The sequence below is a fragment of the Tiliqua scincoides genome, chromosome 4 (genome assembly GCF_035046505.1).
Source record: "Tiliqua scincoides isolate rTilSci1 chromosome 4, rTilSci1.hap2, whole genome shotgun sequence".
NCBI lineage: Eukaryota > Metazoa > Chordata > Lepidosauria > Squamata > Scincidae > Tiliqua > Tiliqua scincoides.
The window spans coordinates 61,659,298-61,679,126 of NC_089824.1; the positions used below are offsets into that span (position 1 = coordinate 61,659,298).

Consider the following 19,829-nt stretch of genomic DNA (forward strand, 5'->3'; position numbering starts at 1 on the left):
CCCTAACTTTGCAGTTCTTCGCATCCCATACAGACCCTCAACCACCTTTGGAGCAGACTTTAGCAGGCACAGAGGGTTGTTATGAAAGCTAAGCTCCCTGCTGCCTCCTTGGCACAAGCTGCTTTCTACATGCACTCCTTAGGATACAACCCAGTGTAAAAAAGGGAATTAAAAATATATTAGCTGGGCTTAAATTTATGCATGTTGGAAACAACTTCCTAACAGTTTTCATTTTCATTATTTCTGTGACTGAAAGATTAACATGAACTGCAGTGTCTGAACTTGTAAACATGTAGTATGCTGCTCAAGACTTGCTATCTAGATTTATTCACTGTCATTTTATTATTTTTTCTTCTCAGTTCATGTGAAAGTTCCAGAAGAATTAAAATTCCCAAATGCTTGTTGTGTGGGTTTGACATCACACACAGTTCTTAGTATTCGTAATCCATCTGAACGCTGGCTACAGGTCATCATTGGTCTAGTTAGTGTTATGCTTAATGGTGAGAAGGTATGTAGTAAACCTTGCTGTATATTGGATATAAAAGTCTAGCTGATTAACAGTATTAAATTCTAGCATCCTTAGTCTTCCCCATAGTTTTTTTCCACTGACGTATAAATGTGACTAGAGTTGAGTTACTGCTTCCTTTCCATCTGGAGTATGGACTGGATTGTTATTTATTTGAAATTGCGCTACATCTGTCTAGCTTTGCACTGTATCTTTGCGCTGTAATCACTTGTCAGACATGTAATGGAACCATGCAAAAACTTTTTGACATTTGTTCATTGTTCCATACTTGCTTAATTGTAGCCATTGTGATAAAAAACCTTAACATCTCTGTTCTGTTTCGTGGCATTCAAAAGAGGAAGGGGTAGAGAAGGATTTGGATGTGGTTGTCACTCTACAATAGGTCTTCCTTAAGTTGCTGTCTATTATATTCCCCTATGGTATCTTTCTCTCCCCCCTCCCCTGGGAGAAGCTTGACTTCATACAACTTGTATCTTGTAGATGGATTCTCTTAAACATCGATGCCTGCTATTTAAGAACAAAACTGTTATAGGACCTTGTGCAACAGAAGACCTAAAAATACTATTTTTACCTTGTCAAGCCGGAGTTTTCCAGTGTGTCCTTAGTGTTGCCTCTTGGCCCTTTTCTTCAGATGCCGACACAATAGTTCAAGCAGAAGCTTTAGCAACTAGGGTAATCTTGAATGCAGTTGCTGAAAATCCTGAGCTCGAGGTAAGAACATTTGGTTGTTCATATGTTCACTTCATCAGATTGCAATCCATAGATTACAAGAATGTGTCACAAGAAACACAGAAGGCCTAGTCTTGTGACACATTTTAAAGCAGGGGTGCTCAATATGTCGATCGTGAGGCAAAATGAGTCGATCGCAGGCTTCTCTCCCGTTCACGCATCCCTGGGAGTGACGCATCCCTGGGAGTGAGCTCCTGTCCACACATCCCTGGGAGTGAGTCCCGTTGACTCTACTGGGGCTGACTCGTGAGTAGACCTGGAGAGGAGCCGCTGGCAGGCTTCTCTCCCGACCACACATCCCTGGGAGTGAGCCCTGTTGACTCTACTGGGGCTGACTTACCTTTCCCCTGTTTTTTGCACTGGTATGTATGGAGATCTGCCCCCCCCCCAACTTCCATCTGTTGGTTCTGCGTGCAAGGGGTTTTGCACTGGTCTTGCTGTGATGTCTATATAGAGATCTTCCCTCCCCCACACCTTTCCCCTGTTTTTGCACTGGTCTGTATAGAGATCTGCCCCCCCCCACTTGTATTGGAATCAAGGAAGATCTGGTGAGGAGGTAGATGTGGTGTCAGCAGTGGCCCCTTTAAGGGTAAGGCCTGGGCATCCAGCAGAGTGTGCTGCACAGCTGCAGCCACTTGAAGGCAATAGGGCCCTCAGGGATATAAAGCACCTGAGGCAGGAAGGGCTCCACTTATTTATGTGAGTCAGCCTTTTCCTACATGAAGATCATTAAGTCCAAGTACCTTTCCACCATGAGTGATGAACATTTGGAAGTGTGCTTGAGGCTGACTGTCAGCAGCTACTGTCTGGACTATGCATCCTTGGCTGATTCACTTCAGTGCAAGTCATCAAAGTAAACTCAAGTAATTACAAAAAATGTTTATAGTTAATTATGTTGTGTTGTGCAATATTGGCTCATGCGGTTATGCAAGGTACACCAACATACATTGTACACATAAATGTTATATGTTATGATGGCGCGAACATTGTAAAAAAACTCTGGTAGATCAACAGGCCTTGCTGGGTTTCAAAGTAGCTCTCGAGCCAAAAAAGTACAAGCACCCCTGTTTTAAAGGATAAAAGATAAGCTTGATGACAGTTCACTGTAGTAGTAAATAGTAATAACCCATCTCCTAGCAACAGTAGGTCAAGTATTTCTAAAATGTGATGGGGGTGGTGTCTGTCCAGGCCTAAAGTAACTATTATTGTTGTTAATTCAGGCATCTCTTGAAGTTTTTCTGTTGAAAAAAGTCACTTTAAAATCTGCAGCAGCAAGTCCTGGAGTTTCAGTTATTCCAGTGGTTTCTGAAAGTTGGTATTCTTGATGTTGGACTAGAATATATTCTCTTGCATAGAAACTGACCTGTTTGTCCTGGGTAGACAGCCAAAGGGGTGTTGTGGTTAAATTTCCTGATCTCCTTCCCCCTTTTTTATCCTCCGCATATGTGAACCTTCCAGCCACTTCAGAGGCTTTTGTAGATGCCTTGACACTCTGAAGAGACTACTGAATCATTTGGAGGCAGTAGTTGTGTTTTCCCTTGTGGTTGTGGGCTTTTCATTATCTTTCCCAACTGATTGGTAGACTAGGATCTTACCTTTTGAGCTATCTCATTACCCCCAAGTAAGTAAATGTAAAGTAATGCACATTGGGGCAAAGAATCAAAACTTTACGGATATGCTAATGGGTTCTGAGCTATCTGTGGCAGATCAGGAGTGAGATCTTGGGGTGCTGGTGGATGAAAGCTCGATGAAAGTATTGACCTAATGTGCGGCAGCAATGAAGGAGGCTAATTCCGTGCTTGGGATCATTAGAAAAGCTATTAAGAATAAGATAGCTATAATGCCATTGTACAAATCGATGGTAAGGCCACAACTGGAATATTGCATCCAGTTCTGGTTGCCACATCTCAAATAGGATATAGTGGAAATGGAAAAGGTGCAGAAGAGAGCAATCAAAATGATTACTGGGGTGGGGCACCTCCCTTATGAGGAAAGGCTACAGTGTTTGGAGCTCTTCAGTCTAGAAAAGTGGGGAGGGGGAAATATGGGAAATAGTTTCCTCCTAATCTTTGTTTCCCCTTCTCCCGGGCAACCAGAACACTAGTTTGGGCCACTGACTGGCTCTAAGTAGGGTGAATACCTCCTGAGCTCTTAACTCTGGATGCATAATGGTAGTCTCTGTATTTTCTCAGTAGCACAAAAACATCCACTGCTATCTCTTGGTGAAAAAGGGGGTGGGCTGTACTGGGCTTTCTTGAGTATATTGTATGTAATGAATCTCTTATCTTTCAGTGACACTTTTGAACTTCAAGTCCAAACTTGGTATATTTTAGTTTTTAAAGATGCCCCCTCTCCTCTTCTCCCTCTTTTAATTAGGTTGAATCAGGAAAGGGAGAACGTCTTGACTTTGGTGATCTACCATATGGTAGCTGGAAGGCTCTTCCACTAAAACTAACGAATAAGACTCATGCTAGAGTGCCAGTGAGACTTGTTATCCATGCAGTAAGTATAGCCAAGCTTTAGACAGGCAGTATATTTTTTACTGTACTTGTTTTTTGAACATTTGTGAGTGACTGCAGTGCTGGCTTTACCACTATTCATATTGAAAAAATGATATGGCTGATGAGTGTTTCAGGGCTCCCAGCTAAGCAGAGTGTGAACTATCAGCACCTGAGTTCCTATCATCTTTGTGAGGTACTGTGTGCATTTATGACACTCTGAATAGCAGTATGGTGAAAATCCCAAATTTATGCTGCTATTTGACCTATTGAAGACCAGTCTAGCACCTCAAGGAGTGAGTGATGCCTGAACATTATCCAGAGACTGCTGTGCCATTCCAAGGCATTATCCATGCCTTGGATAATGGATATTATCTCTATCACTTCGCTTCTGTCCTTCTGTCTATCACTTCACATCTTTGCCGTCTGCTTGACGAGTAACCAAAATCTGACCCTTGGCCAGCTCATACCTGAAGCATACCTGATGTCCAGGAGTAGAAAATTCAAAAACTTTAGGTGACCTTAAACAATACATCCCTTGGTAAAGCAGGGTTTATGCCCCAGTTATAAAACCCAGGAAAGCCCCTGAGCATAGTTGTCACGGTCCAGCATTTGGAGTAGTGTATTCAATGTGGATTGTGCCCACTTCCTTGTCAGTCCTGGGGGAATGAGGACTGAAAGCAAGCCTGAAGCAGTGTAAGCAAACTGATAGAGACCTGGTTTTGCTTCATGAGGGCTTGTTTATTTTCAGTTTGTATGTAAATCCTTTGCATCTCCCCCTACACCCCTTTTTCTGAGCACTGAATTGTGTACAGAGAGCCTCATACTTATTCCTATTAAGCAGGTATTCAGCTGAGAAAGTATACGTTTGGAGCCTTTTTCCACAGTTCTGATGGTGCTTTCTCCCAGCTCCCCAGTCTTGCATATGCAGTCACCCTGGATATTCTGTGAAGACAGGGCAAGACAGTTAATAATGAATGTCACATGAATCCAGCTAATAGTGTATCTTGGGCACATGCATGGCCTAAGTTCAAATCCCTTTTTAAAAGTGCCAGTATTGATTTTTCTTCTCTCCCCTTCCACTTGGAGAAAGTAACAAAGGTATTGAGTTATTTGATGATTACCAAATATAATAGCAGGTATAAATACTTTCCAGTTGTTAAAACAGCATATCAAAAAAGGCCCCCATTAGCCTGTCCTGGTAATGGGAAGTAAATCAAGATTCTGGGTACGTTAGAGAATATAGTCATTGTCTCTTTTATTAAATGTAAAACACCTTTCTTGCAGAATGCTATAGCATGGCGCTGTTTCACATTTTCTAAGGAACCGGTTAATACTTCAGTTGAAAGTACACTCTATACTTGCAACATCTCTCAACTAGCAGCTCCGTCAGTGATATCTCATGTAATGAATGCAAGCTGTGATGGACAAGTAAGTATCTGTCTTGGACAGTTGAATCCGTTGAAATACTGTTTATTCCTAAGTACTTATCTGAAACTTTGTCTGTAATGCAGTTCTAATTTGGAGAGAACAGCACATTACATTGAATAGCAAATTTTCGCTATCCTTCGTTATAAGGTATCAGGGTAAATACAAGACTCTTGACATTAATCTGGCGTTTAACGACACATTCGTTCTTGCTAGTCACGATCTATACCCATAATCACGGTATATACCCATACCGTCACTAGCAATACCATATTGCTAGTCACGGTATTTACCCGTGTGGCTGAGAAAGGGGAAATTTGCCCCACAAATGATCTTAAAGGAATATAGACATGTAATGACGGGGCCTTGTAAAATCTTTTTTTAATCTAGGCAGAAAAATAACCAATCAGTGTTTGGAAAACTAAGCTCTCTATAGGATACTTTATTTTATGCATGTCTGTATTTCCCTCCAGGATTCTGAGGTTCTGGTAGTTTGGGTCCAGTTCCGTGCACCCAGAAAGCGCATCACTTCAGGTATAGAACTGATAAACTACCTTAATGTAGGTCAAAAACAGGTGACACACAGTCCTGTTGAACAGAGTTCTCAAACTTTCCACACTGTGACCCACCTTCAGTATGGAGCTTGGCAACCCATAAGTTTTGGCAGTGATGTCATAACATTCATATCACATTCCCTGGGTTTTTTAAAGCAATCCCCTCTGTTGCTACCGCACCTGCCCCTCTGAGTGAGTGTGTGTGTGTGTGTGAGAGAGAGAGAGAGCGCTTCACCTTGCTGCATGTGTTCTGGCTACAGAGGTTTTCTGCCCCCCCCTTCCCCTCTTCAGCCTTGGCTGGCTCAGGGGCTCCGGGTGTCTTACTGTTCCTTCACAAGGAGAACCTCTTCCATGGCTGCCAGGGCTATTTCAAGGTGGAGCCTTTTTGCATTGTTTTGGGCTGCATGGAAACTGGTCAAGAGGACAGGGAAGGGCAAAGGTGTGCGAGACTTTCAGTTCCCCCACCTGATTGGACAAATTGAGACAAATCTGCCGATAAAAGTCCGTGGATAAATAGGTTGCACCTGTACAAGAAAATGTTCTGAACTAGTTTTAAAAATACAGCTACAGTGCATCTCTGCTCCAGTTCCTATGCAGTGGTAAAATGAAGAGCTCCACGTACACAGACCAACATTGTTTCTAACATTACCTATTTATCCAGGCACTTTCTATCTATCTTCCCTGTTAGGTGGTCAGTCTTAAGGGTATGCATAGTTTCAATGAGGGTTCTAGAATTAGATTTTGTTCTTGTATTATTGAATTTGGATCTTTCAGATTCTCTGGGCCCTCCAGATGAGTATTTGGCAAGAATTGATGTGGAGGTTGATTGTCCTGAACCTGCTAATGTGTTAAAAAGTATTCCTCTAAGTGCAAGGTCTGGAACCCCTAGGATATATGCTCCAAAGGGCTTGCAGGTATATTCTGATAAGCATATTCTCCTTAGTTATGATCTTTTTCTTTATTGTTTATCTAACTCTAACATTTAAACTTTGTTTTCAGACTTTATACATGTCTGCAAGGATAGGATTATCAACAAAACAGCAATTGCCCTTAAAGAATGCTGGGAATATTAAAGTTGACTTAAAGTTGGTGGTAGGTGATTTATCTCTTTTCCAGGGAATCATTCTAAAATTACTGTCAACCTTAGACTGATCAGAATATCTGATCTGATAAATAAAAGACTTATTTAACCAATATGTTTGTTTACTTTCTCCTCTTTTCTGTTGTAAAGCTTAGTGTGAATTGATAATGGCCATCTTGCAAACAATTCCTGGATAGTTACTTGGTTTTTTTTTTCTGGTTTATTCCTTTCCTCTGCCATAGAACTACTATCCCTAAATCCTCCAGGATTTGGGAACCAGATCTGTGTTAGATTTTTATATTTTTATATAGATTTTTTAATATTGATTATTGGATTATTGTAAATTGTATAATCATATATTAGTTCTTTTAACAATTCTGAGTATAATTGATTGCTATAAGCTGCTCTATGAGCAGAACAGGATATAAATATAGCACATGAATGAATTTGCTATGAACGGAATGGGTGATACTTAAAGTAACATAATTCATTTTCAGGTACTAGAACCAGATAGCAATATTTCGGTCATCCCTGAGGAGCTGTCTCTTACACCTGGGGAAGAGCAAGAAATGACAGTTGTGTTTTCTCCGAAGGACTGTAGAAATGCTGAAAGGTAACAAGCTCTAATTGGCCTAATAATATAAAGTTAAGGGTATTTTTATGTACTATCTAACTCAGAATTTTATCTTAATAGTGTTGTGAAAATCTTTGTACTGCCATCTGGGCCGGAGTATAAAGTGACAGTGAAAGGTGAAGTTTCTGTGTTGGAGAGCAAACCTTTACCACAAAAATGGAATAATTCAGAAGTTCCTCCTATCCTTGCTAACAAGCAGTTTGTGTTATGGGGAGGTGTACAGCTTGGCAGAACAGTGTAAGTACCAAGTCAGCAACTGAAATATGTGATCTTTCTGCAGGCCTGAACCAGAGTACTGGTGTACTGAAATAGTGCTCAAAGGAAAAGATCTTTCATTTCTTGATTAGGATCCCAAAAGCCCTGTGTGAGTGGAAAGCACTTCTCTGCTTATACAAAAGAGGATTTCTGATTTTTCTCAGAACAAGTGTCACACCCTCGAGGAGGATCATGCGATGCAGTGGAGAAAGTGTGTGGAAAAGCTTCCGTGGAAAAGCATGGAGTTCTCACTGTTCTGCCTCCTCAATTGTAGTGAATGGCAGTGAAATGTTTCTTGCAACTTATGAAGGAGGATAGTCTAGAATGCCATCTCATTTACCAGAAGCACAACTATCAAGATCCACATGCATTTTGTAACCATATGTTCAAAAATTCACTTGGAAGGCTCCCAACTCCCAGATTAACCCATTTTTTGCCCAGCCCACAGATGTACACATTTGGTCCCTGTTGTGTATTTGCAACATTGGGCAGAAATGATTTTAGAGGGGGATAAATAGGAGATGCTCGAATATTCCATGGCGTGAAACTCACATGGATTTTCCTTCCTAATACGTGCTTACTTTGTGGAAAATTGCCATTATTATATGGGTGTTTTCATGTTTTGGTCTGAGCCTTGGACTATAATAAACAGAATATAATTAGATCAACCTGGTTTTATAATACTACAGTTCTTATATAAATTCCTATAAGACATGCAGCTGTCTTATTCCTACCTCCTAAATCAGATTGTTACAATATTCAATATCTTCATAATTTTTAGGCAACAGAAATTGATTCTGAGAAATGACTCTCGATCTGCTACACAACAGTTAAGATTGCTGATAAGGGGTCAAGATCAAGATTGTTTTCAGGTGAGTCATGCCAACTGATTTTATAAAGTCAATTTTTAAATTCACTTTAGAATTGAGGCTCCTTTTCCGTTTAAAAAGTTGACCTGGAACAGCCCTCTATAATTCTGTCACTTTTTGAGTCAAACTTGAGTATAGCAGACAAGATTTTGAACTTTAAATTCTGAAGCTGAGGTGTTGAACTTGGTAGCCAATGTTTCTGTAGTTTTTAGGTTTTTCTTTGGGTTGCTACTTTCTAATGCTGGAAGTTACACTAGATTGTGGGTCATTCACAGATTCTGCATGCTACAGTTTGGTCTTCCTGCTGTGAATTATAATCTCCTGTGTATTCAGTAGTTTCCTAACACATTATTGAGGATGGTGTTGGTTTTTCTTAGACTTGTTGTGAAGTAGCTCTGAATCAATAAACTGGGTCTATGTCTGCCTTTCCAAAATGAGTCTAAATTACTTTAGATTTAAATTTAAGACTAAATTTATTTCTAAAAGAAATTTCTTAAATTCCTCTGTCTTGCCTTGTTATATCAGCTATATTCAACATAGCTGTATATATACAGCTATATGTACTATATTCAATAGTAGTGAGCCCTGTAGTTTGTAGAATGATGTCAAAAAAAATCACTCAGGGTTATTGAAACTTGCTTTGGAAAAAATAGAACTTTTCTAAATTCAGATTTTAGCCAATTAGCTTATTGTGCCTTTTTTTCTTGTGTATTTGTAGTTGAAACTTGGAGACCACACATACAACAATTGTGAAATCAAGATCCAACCCAAGCATGATTATAGTGTCTATGTAATCTTTACACCATCACGTTTAGCTTGCATGTTTGCAAAACTTGAAATGAAACAGCTTGGTTTTCTATCTCGACTTGGAATGAAGTTCACTGTAAGTCACACTTATATAAGTCATTTTGTGGGCTAGCTTCCGAAAGTATACTACATTATTCCTCCTCGTAATGTGCTTTTTAGGATACCCTGAAGCATCAATACTTTCTAATCCTAAACCTGGGAAATTACAAATGTATATGTATATATAGCTGCACACAAACTACCCTGGCTTTCAACTCAATTACTATCCCTTATTTTGAAGCTGTTCAGATCCTTGCTTGCACTTTGCTGTTGATTTTTTTCTATGTTAAATTAAGTGTGGATCTGTTCAGGAAAGAATATATCTAGTAAAAATATAGTTGTGCTTGCTAATTATGCTTATTATAATTCTTTTAAAATACTGATTGTGCTTCTTTATGACTTAATTTTAATACTGAGCTATGGACAGTTGCTTTAAATAGCCTAAGTTTTGTCACTTCACAAGTCTCCCTAACTGTATTTAGAATTTTTTGTAGGTAGTGGTAATGGATTTATTTCTGTTGCCTCTTGTTTCATTTTGGATTTAATATATTCTGATAAGTTTTTTTTTAAAGCTCTTATTAGACTTTGAATACTAATACTTACCAAGACTGCTTCCAGTTTAAGACCAACTTCAAGAGAATTCCACCACTGCTCATTGGAAATCAAGCTTTTCCCCCTTACTTTTCTGTTCTGGCTTCCTTCTAATTGGCTGGCAGGGTGATTTGCATCTGACATTAAACTGTATTATTATTTTATTAATTTATATCCCGCCTTTATGCCCAAAGGGCACACAAGGCGGCTTACAACATTTAAAAATACAACATCAAAAACAATAATTAAAACAATTTACAAATAATTAAAAATCTAAAAACAAACCCCGTGGATTCTCATATAAAAAAGCAAGAAAGCCAGCCAGCCTGTCAACAATTAAAAGCTTTTTGAAATAAAAAGGTCTTCAGTCCACGCCAAAATGTTAACAAAGAGGGAGCAGTTCTCAATTCTAAGGGGAGGGTATTCCACAGTTCGGGGGCCACCACCGAGAAGGCCCACTTCCTGGCCGCCACCCCCTCACATCTCTTAGTGGCGGCACAGTCAAAAGGGTTCCCCAGATGATCTAAGAGCCCGGGCAGGATTGTAAGGAAGGAGGCGGTCCCTCAAATACCCCGGACTCGAGCCGTAAAGGGCTTTAAAAGTCAAAACTAGGAACTTGAATTGGGCCCAGAACAGAACCGGCAGCCAGTGTAGCCGCCAAAGCAACGGCTCGACAGAGTCAGACTGACGTGCCCCAGCAACCACACGAGCAGCCGCGTTTTGTACTAATTGTAATTTCTGGTCTGTCTTCAAAGGCAGCCCCACGTAGAGCACATTGCAATAATCTAATCTAGATGTCACTAGGGCATGGGTTACTGTGGCCAGGTCCGCACAGCTCAGGTACGGTCACAGCTGGCAAATCAGCCGAAGCTGAGCAAAGGCTCCCCTGGCCACCGCTGCTACCTGGGACTCCAGGTGCAGCTGTGGATCCAGGAGAACCCCCAAGCTGCGGACCTGCTCCTTCAGAGGGAGTGCAACCCCATTCAGAGCAGGACGATAGTCCAGTTCCCGAGCTGTGGATTTCCGAACCAAAAGCACCTCTGTCTTATCCGGATTTAATTTCAGCTTGTTTGCCACATCCAGCCCCTAACGGCCTCCAGACAGTGATCCAGGACCCCAACCGCCTCCTCAGAATCAGGGGGAAAGGAGAGATAAAGCTGGGTGTCATCAGCATACTGATGGCAACCCACTCCAAACCCCCAGATGACCTCTCCCAGCGGCTTCATGTAGATGTTAAAAAGCATGGGGGATAAGATGGAATCCTGCGGCACCCCAAACCTAAGAGGTCGGGGTGCCGAACAGGCGTCCCCCAGCACCACCTTCTGGGATCTGTCAGCCAGGAAGGAGCGGAACCACTTCAAAACAGTGTCTCCAAGCCCCAACCCAGCCAGCTGACCCAGAAGGACACCATGGTCGATGGTGTCGAAAGCCGCCGAGAGGTCCAGCAGGACTAACAGGGACGCACTCCCCCTGTCCATTCCCCGGCGAAGGTCATCCACCAAGGCAATCTCCTCCCCGAACCCCGGCCTGAAGCCAGATTGGAATGGGTCCAGATAATCCGTTTCCTCCAGTACCCTCTGAAGCTGGTACGCCACCACCCGCTCAATCACCCTGCCCAGGAATGGAATATTCGAGACTGGCCGAAGGTTGTTTAAGTTAGTGGGATCCAGGGAGGGCTTCTTCAGGAGGGGGCGAACCATCACCTGCTTCAAGGCAGGCGGGAGCACCCCCTCCCTCAGGGATGAATTCACCACCCTCCCCGTCCACTCGGCCGACCCTTCCCAGGCAGCCCTAATTAGCCATGCTGGGCAAGGGTCGAGCGGGCAAGCAGCAGGTCTCACACTCCAGAGAATCTTGTCTACATCCTCAGGCTCTACAAGCTGAAAAGAATCCCAAATAGCAGGATAGACAGGTTCCCTGGGGATATCACTAGATATGCCCACAGCGGCATCCAAGTCATGCCAAATCTGATCGACCTTCTCTGCAAAGTGTTTTGCAAACTCGTCACAGCGAGCCTCCAAGTGCTCCTCCCCACCAGTAGGGGGGGCCAGATGTAAAAGACTATGGACCACACGAAAGAGCTCAGCTGGATGGTTCTCTGCAGATGCAATGGTGGCAGAGAGGTGTGCCCTTTTAGTTGCCACCACCGCCTTAGAATAAGCTCTTAACTGGGCCTTAGCCTGTGTACGGTCAGATTCGGTATGAGTCTTTCGCCACTGACGCTCTAGACGTCTGTCCTGCTGCTTCATCATTCGCAGCTCCTCAGAAAACCAAGGGGCCGCTCTGACTCTGTGACTGGGCAGAGGACGCTCGGGAGCGATCTCATCCAGGGCCCTGGCCATCTCCGTATTCCAGAGATCGACCAGAGCGCCGGGTGGGTCTCCAGCTCTGGCAGCAGGAAAATCCCCCAGAGCCCTCAGGAATCCATTTGGATCCATCAGCCTCTGAGGGCGGATCATAAAATGTGATGCAGAGGTGAGAGGCTGCAACAAGCCTAAATCACACCAGAAAGTGATCTGTCCATGACAAAGGAGTGATCTTAATGTCCTCCACCTCCAGATCACCATCAGCCTACCCAGCAGTAAACACTAAAAATGGATCTAAATTGAACACAGTGGCACAAAAAGTAGCAGCTAAAAATTTCATATTGTGTATTGTCCAAAGTCTGAGAAAATGGGATAGTGTTAACCCAGAATCTAAAGACACATTTGTTCTCAGATATATGTATAGGGAGTGTATTCATAGCTGGGGCGCCATCACCATAGAAAAGGTTCTGTCCCTTGGGATCATCTATCCAACTTGAGCAGGGCCCCTGCACTTTGAGTTATGATAAATTGGGAACTGAGTAAAGATCTTTAATTACTGCCTCTGCCTGTCTTGATTGATCAACTTTTTCATTCCTGTAAGTCTAAGTGTTATCTTTTTTTCTTTCAGATACCATTGTATGGATATGGAGGGAAAAGCAATGTGATTTTAGAAGACGTTAATAAACATTGTAACAGTTACATAGTGGGACTAACTGAACCATCACCTGGGAAAACAAGCCAGACTTCCTTCTCTATACGAAATACGGGGTGTCGTGCTGCCTATGTAAAAGTACTGTGCTTCAAAAACTTCTGTAAAAGGATTATTATGGATGCAGATATGATGAACATTTTTCCAGAAAAGTTTGTACTTAAGGAAAGTGCACAACAGGTAAATAAGAAAAACCAGTTGTGTGCTTGATCAATTAAAATGACACAAACTAATCTTTTATTATTTCAGACCTGTAAAAAATATGTAGGTTGTCAGTAATATAATTTTGCTCTGTTTTTAGTAATTTGGCATACAATTGAATTGTAGTAGTTGTATTGGCAACCTTCAGTATTACATAAAGAACTTGATGGTTGGACTGAAAATTAAAAACTTTTTTCTCCTAGAAAATTACAGTAACTTGTAGTTGCACCAAAGGAGAACAGAATATTTCGGTGTTCTCCACAATTTGCATCTTCTATGGAGATGAAATTTCAAGACAACAATACTGCAGGTAAGGCAATAGATTTTGTTCTTTCAATATAGCTTGTATAAGCTTGTATCCTGTATAACAAGGTTCATGAGAAAAAGTTGTTTCAAATAACAAGCTGTGATTTTTTTCAGGAAGATCTGACTCCACTTGTGTGATTCCTAAAATTAATCCCATGATTTATATCTCTCTTGGCACGTCATTGCAAAGTGATGAGCAATTTTTTAATAATTCAGATGTGGACCTGTATTCTGAATAGGCAGAATATATGACTCGGGGGTACAGAGAGTAATTGCAACTAGCTATGTTTATACAGTTCCCTGCACACACCTTTCCCCTGACACTAACCATTAACTGCTAGCTAACTAACTACTACTAGCTAACTGTGATTGGCAGACTTGGTCTCTGTTAAACATTGCACACCTGAAACCTGCTTACTTTTTCTCTAAAGAGGTTGCATTTTATATTCCTAGTATATTGATATAAATATGTATTTGGGAACCCCTGATTTGTATTGCTCAAGTGCTTGCACTGTGCTCTCAGTTTCATTAAGTTTGACTAGGATTTGGTAGCTAGCTGTTTGGTCACCTACTGCCTTCTCTCCCAAGTCCTCCACAATACACAGAGTACTCAGGTCAATCACTTGGCTGGTTTTTAAACACTCCACAGAACTGTCCAAAGTTACTGACCCCTGCTTCAAATGACCTGTTGAGCCATGTTAATGCTGGGCATCTAGGGGTAGGCACTGGCCAGAAGAAAATCTCTGAGTACTATTAATAATTACATGTGGATCTCTAACTTGGCTCTTTGTAGAAACAATTTTTCTCTTGTCAGATTATTAGGTTTAAACCTGGTTGTTTGGAAATAGTAGTTGTTTACGGCTGCTCAGCATAGGTTTATATAAAATTTAGGTAGCTGGATTAAATGCTTTACTGAATGCGGCATTTTTATCAGAATTACTGTGCGATGAAACTGATGGAGGACTCCAAACCCACTCTTTAATATTCTTTTCTCAGAGCTATACAGCACAATCGTGATCAAGAGCAAAAAATACTCCCTCCTGATAATCCAGTAATAAATGTAAAGTTTGATGAAGAATTCCCTGGGGAAGAGCTGGTGACTGAAGGTACAATAGCCCTCCTATGGTTGGAAAATTTTTAGAAATCTTTCTAACCTATCTACATATATAGTCGTCTGTTTAATTATAGCTATAGCTTTCAGTGTAACTTTCACCATTATCCATTTATTACTCTCCTATCCCATTGTCAACTGTGTTAAAGGGGTATACCCACCTACTTGAATTTGACACTCCAACTTCTGCATAACTAAAACCCATTACATTTTTCAACTAAGCTGCACTTAAGAGTGTCTCCTCCTTGCGGTTTATGTTCGTACAAGTGTTTCTATTGCCTCTTTGCAAATTCTTGTCTGATAATGTTCCTCTCTAGTTAACACTTGAGTTTGAGCAAACCCCATCCAGTGTCCTTTACTCAGACTGTGTTCCACAACCGCCAACACAGTTGACAGTGGGGTAGGAGAATGATGGATGGTTTGAAAAAGTGGGTATTTCTCAATTGGGTAAATTGAGAAATTGGGTAACTTTAAATATAGAATGGATGTTGGTTTTAGTTGCATGTACAGGCATTCAACAAGTATTTCTGAAACAAGTACCAGATTTTGATGCACACATTTTCAGGTATTCTAGTTCTACACTCTCATACATTCAAAACACACCCATTTTCACTCTTAATCATGACTCTAGCATTTCTAAGTCTCATGCTTTCTCTTTATTTTCTCAAAGCATGGAAAACTGTTGGTATATATCAGGGGTGTCAAGTTCATTTCATATACGGGCCAAATAGCATTCCAGTGGCTGGAAGTGACATTGTTAAGCAGATGATGGACGGTAATAAACATTTCATTCTTGTGTAAGAACTCATTAGACCTCAGAAGATCTCCTTCCATCTATCTTTTCAGAGCCTCAGCAGAAGTGGTGCTTGCTGAAAGGGCAATACTGAAAGAGCCCAATTATCATGTGGACCAAATAAAGAGCTTTCACAGGCCTCATCCAGCCTGTGGGCCTTATGTTTGACACTTGTGGTCTCTATGCTCAAAAAGCTATTCTTCTGAGACATGCTTCTACAATTCCTTTGTTAGCGTTAAATGACACTTCACTGGAAGTTGACCTTGGTTGCGTCCCCTTTCATATGTGTTGTATTCTCACTGTTATCTTCAGAGGATCTCGCACACCTAAAGAAAACTTCAGCTGCCATGGTCTATTCAGATCCAGCCCCCTTCAAAGTTCATGTTTTTATGTACTACCATTCTTGTAGCTATTGAATTTTGTGATTCAGGCACCACCCAGTTCCTTTGTTTATCTTCATTAGTCATGTGAAATGTCTTGTGCTTTAACTAAACAGGCAGGATATAAGGGAGACTAAGAGTGAACATTAACTTCCTGCTTCCTGTTAATGTTCTCCTCTCTAGCACCTGTCTGCCTGCTTGTTTCTCAAGGCAAGAGACATACAATAATTGCAAGAGGCTGCCTGCCTGCACGAATGTAATGAAGATAACAAAAGTAATGGGGAGTTGTGGAGAATAGGGTTCCGGTATCTGCCTGAGGGTGGGGGAGCAGGAACACATCACCCACAGATACCAGAGGACAGCTATACAATTTAATACAAGTTCCAAACTGGTATAGTGCAGAACTGCTGGATGTGAAGACAGTAACAAATCAATTGTAGTTGACTAATTAACTTTTGTGCTCTGTGGTTGATGTGTTTTAAGCTGTGATGCTTTTGTTCATTAATTCAATTCTCATTTTCTAATTCTCCTAGTTTATGATCTTCCACAACAGACGAATGATGTCCAGTGTTTTTTTGCAAGCATGCGACGAATTACTCTTTCTGTTGTTAATGCCTCTACTAGTTCGTTTTTCACTAGCAAGCAATCTTCAGTACATCACATGGCGTCAAGGTAATGTCATACTCTCATTTTTGTGGTATGTAATCATATTGAGCGTGATGCCATGTGTAGTTTGAATATACCTTCTAGTGGCTAAATACAAGAATGCAAACTCTGGAAGTTGGGTCCTGTGGTTGGACTACTTTTATGTGACTGGAACTATCCCAGCGTAATAGTTTTTCTATGAGAGGGAATTATTCCTGTGGAGCAAAACACATGGCCAGTCCATCCATGATGTGAATGAGCCCATTTTCACTGGGTGGCAGATTGGGACCTGAGTTGAGGGGCAGTGAATATTATGCGTATTTATATGCCACATTTTAACAGAAAAATTCACAAAGTGGTTTACAGAGATAATCAAATAACTGAAGAGCTCCCTGTCCCAAAAGGGCTCACAATCTAAAAGATGCAGAAGAACACCAGCAAACAGCCACTCAAAAAGACACTGTGCTGGGGTGAAAAGGGACAGTTACTCTGCCCGTGCTAAATATAAGAGAAGCACCACTTGAACATTTGTTTGTGTGTTTGTGTGTTTGTTTATATCCCTTCTTTCTCCCACACCAAAGCAGCTAACAAGATCAACACAAATAAATGTATATATTAAAAATAATTAAGACATTAAAATCCCAAGATCACCATAATTAAAATATGTCATTAAAAAAGTGGCTCTTTGCCAGTTAGGTGGGAAACACTGACCACTTCCCTCCCCCCACTCTGCCAGCACAGACGGAGCTAACCCTCTTATTTGTCCCTTCTTCCATGTGGCTCTTTAATCAAAGCAGGCTTCCAGTGTGCTCTGCATTGTGTAAAGAGCCTGCCTGGAAGGAGGAATGAGGGCTGCTATGTTTCTGTCCTTGAAGCACAGCAATCTGGCTCCCTTGCCTGCCTCCGATGGCTGCTTTAAAAGATCCTCATAGGGCTCTTCCATGCAGGCTCTTTAGACAAAAAGGAGGAACTGTCGAATGCTCTAGGAGCAATCCTACCATGCTACACATTTCCTGCTTTGTTCTAAGAATCCGTGCAGAGGAGGGCACCAGGTAAGGGGAGGTGGCACTATGCTTGCTTATTCAGTAGTTGGGCTTGAATCCTTTAGCAGGACATCCTAAACTGAGAAGATCTTAATAAACCTGGGTGTAGAAATAAGAGAATTTGATCTATGAATAATATGGTAAATATTTTTCATGGAAATATCAATTTATTTAAAACTTTGTAGACCTGGTGTGTTTGAGAAGAATATAATGACTCTGGATGTACTACCTGTTAGAGGACCTCAAGGATGTGTGCTGTCATCAAATACCAATGATGTAGATGAAAATAAGTTTGTTACTCAGGAAACCTGGAGTGTTCAACCTGAATGTTTAACTCTTGCAGCTCCTTCTCTAAGTAAGTAATTTGACAAGTTTCATTGCCTAAATCAGATTGTCAACAAATTCTTGACTTGTTCCTTTGAATATTTAGGATTGTTTGATACTCTGCAGCCATGTGATAATAAACTGGGCTTGGATTGGGATGTAGAAACTTCCAGTTATATATAGTAATCCATTGGCAAATAAATCCTGATAAATAAATTTTGATGTATCTTACTTAAATTGCTATAGCAGAATGTGCATGTTGCCTAAATTCTTTCAAAGTTCTTAATTTGCTGATGCATCTGAAAATTAGTACATACAGTTTTGTACTTGAAATCATCCAAACAGTTACAACTGAGAGAATTGCATTGATGTTCTTATTTCAATAGGTGGAACAACAGATACAAGACATGTACAGATAACCAACAACTCAAACAGGTTATTGAAATTTGAGCTCTCTTGGCCTGCTCATTGTCTTACAGTAACACCTCAACAGGGGACGATTGCACCAGGGTAAATATTCTTATTACTCTAGAATTTAATTCAGTGTTTAGGTAGTTGTGACTTTTTCATAACAGACATAATCTATATTTTTTAACTTTTTGTTAGAAATTGTTGGTATATCCATGGTGACAGGTTTGCTTCCCCCAAAACAGACATGTAGTTGCATCGTTTAATTCTTATAAGCAGCCTAAACACTTCAAATGTCAGCAAGCATTGTTCTGGATGCCACAACATTTAACTGCAGCTGATCCACTTAGCTGCAGATAATGCAAAGTTCTAGGTCCTGGTCTGCAGACACATGATACAACCACCTTGCTGACATTAAGCCAATCTAGGTTTGGTCCTTGCCTGATGGGTGTCACATAAGAATCTCATATAAGCCACCTCAGGTTCCATATTGGAAGAAAAACAGGAAGGAAATGAAATAGTTGTTAGAACATAATATATAAACTACTGTAAGATACAATCTTTATATTACAAGTGCATGATTGCTTGGAAGAAAATAAAATAGGCTTTTTGCATAACTACAGTTGCAATATGGGCTTGCTTAGAGCTCAGCCCACATATACCTCAATCAGCTGCTGATTGGCAAATGACACTATTGATCATTGCTCATCCTTGGCAGTTGGCTGTCAGTCACCTCAGGAGAGGCAGGATTGGTACCAGACTTAAAGGCAGCCACTTGCTAGAGAAGGGGGTGAAAGTAAGATGAGGTGGAAAAGAGGGGAGAAGAAAGGAAAATAGAGTAGAGTGAAACACAGGAGGATGAAGGAGAAAGGAGCAGGGGAGACAGGATGAGGACTGGAGGATCAAGGGTAGGAAGAGCAAGACAAGAAGGAGGACTGGAGAACCCCAAGAAAGGAGAGAAAGTGGAAGGAGCAGCACAGAAGAGGTGGGGAGAAGAACTGGATTGCATAGAACAGAAGGCAGGAGGTGGGGAGAGGAGGAGGACTTCATTGTGCTGGTGTTAACTGTTGCAAAAGGAGTAGAGGGAGGCGTCCAACCTGACCCCTATCCAGCTATAGGAGAGTAAGGGGGGCACTCTTGGAAAACTTGGCTGCATTGTCTAAGCATCAACTTGGGGGAAGCAGTATGCTAGCAAATGGTGTGAGGGTTTTGATTTCCTTGGGGGCCCTACCCTGGACAGAGCCTTAGGGGAGGGCATAATATAGGTGTCGGCTTTCTTGTTGCATTGGTGATTGTTACTTAGTATTTGAACTTGATTCTAGAAGCTGCATTTCAATTCATGTGAGTCCAAATCCATCACTTGCAGAAAATAAGTCCTTATTTCCATGGAGTGGCCTCATTTACATACACTGTGATAATGGACAAAAAGTAAGTGGTTTGTTTTTTATTCAGCATATGCCACCTTTCAGATATTTCCAAGGAGGATTTACCATTTAGTGAGTTACTATAGTTTAGTTACTGAATCAGCGCTTCCCAGTCTCTGGGCTTGCTACAGCCTCCATGCTGCTCACACCCAGAAGTAAGTTGTGATG

At 41.2% G+C, this 19,829-nt stretch overlaps 1 protein-coding gene across 1 annotated transcript in view; it reads left to right on the forward strand.

The window, feature by feature from the left end:
• CEP192 (centrosomal protein 192) overlaps window positions 1-19,829 on the forward strand; it is an 89,612-nt gene that overhangs the window by 52,797 nt on the left and 16,986 nt on the right. Inside the window, exons 28-45 of the mRNA XM_066624435.1 lie at window positions 360-508; window positions 1,007-1,237; window positions 3,632-3,757; window positions 5,041-5,184; window positions 5,655-5,715; window positions 6,510-6,649; window positions 6,735-6,827; window positions 7,314-7,429; window positions 7,511-7,687; window positions 8,487-8,577; window positions 9,293-9,457; window positions 12,946-13,206; window positions 13,431-13,537; window positions 14,530-14,639; window positions 16,351-16,489; window positions 17,691-17,860; window positions 18,216-18,339; window positions 19,560-19,665. Coding sequence (XP_066480532.1) covers window positions 360-508; window positions 1,007-1,237; window positions 3,632-3,757; window positions 5,041-5,184; window positions 5,655-5,715; window positions 6,510-6,649; window positions 6,735-6,827; window positions 7,314-7,429; window positions 7,511-7,687; window positions 8,487-8,577; window positions 9,293-9,457; window positions 12,946-13,206; window positions 13,431-13,537; window positions 14,530-14,639; window positions 16,351-16,489; window positions 17,691-17,860; window positions 18,216-18,339; window positions 19,560-19,665 — 2,510 coding nt within the window. The remainder of the gene's footprint in view (window positions 1-359; window positions 509-1,006; window positions 1,238-3,631; window positions 3,758-5,040; window positions 5,185-5,654; window positions 5,716-6,509; window positions 6,650-6,734; window positions 6,828-7,313; window positions 7,430-7,510; window positions 7,688-8,486; window positions 8,578-9,292; window positions 9,458-12,945; window positions 13,207-13,430; window positions 13,538-14,529; window positions 14,640-16,350; window positions 16,490-17,690; window positions 17,861-18,215; window positions 18,340-19,559; window positions 19,666-19,829) is intronic.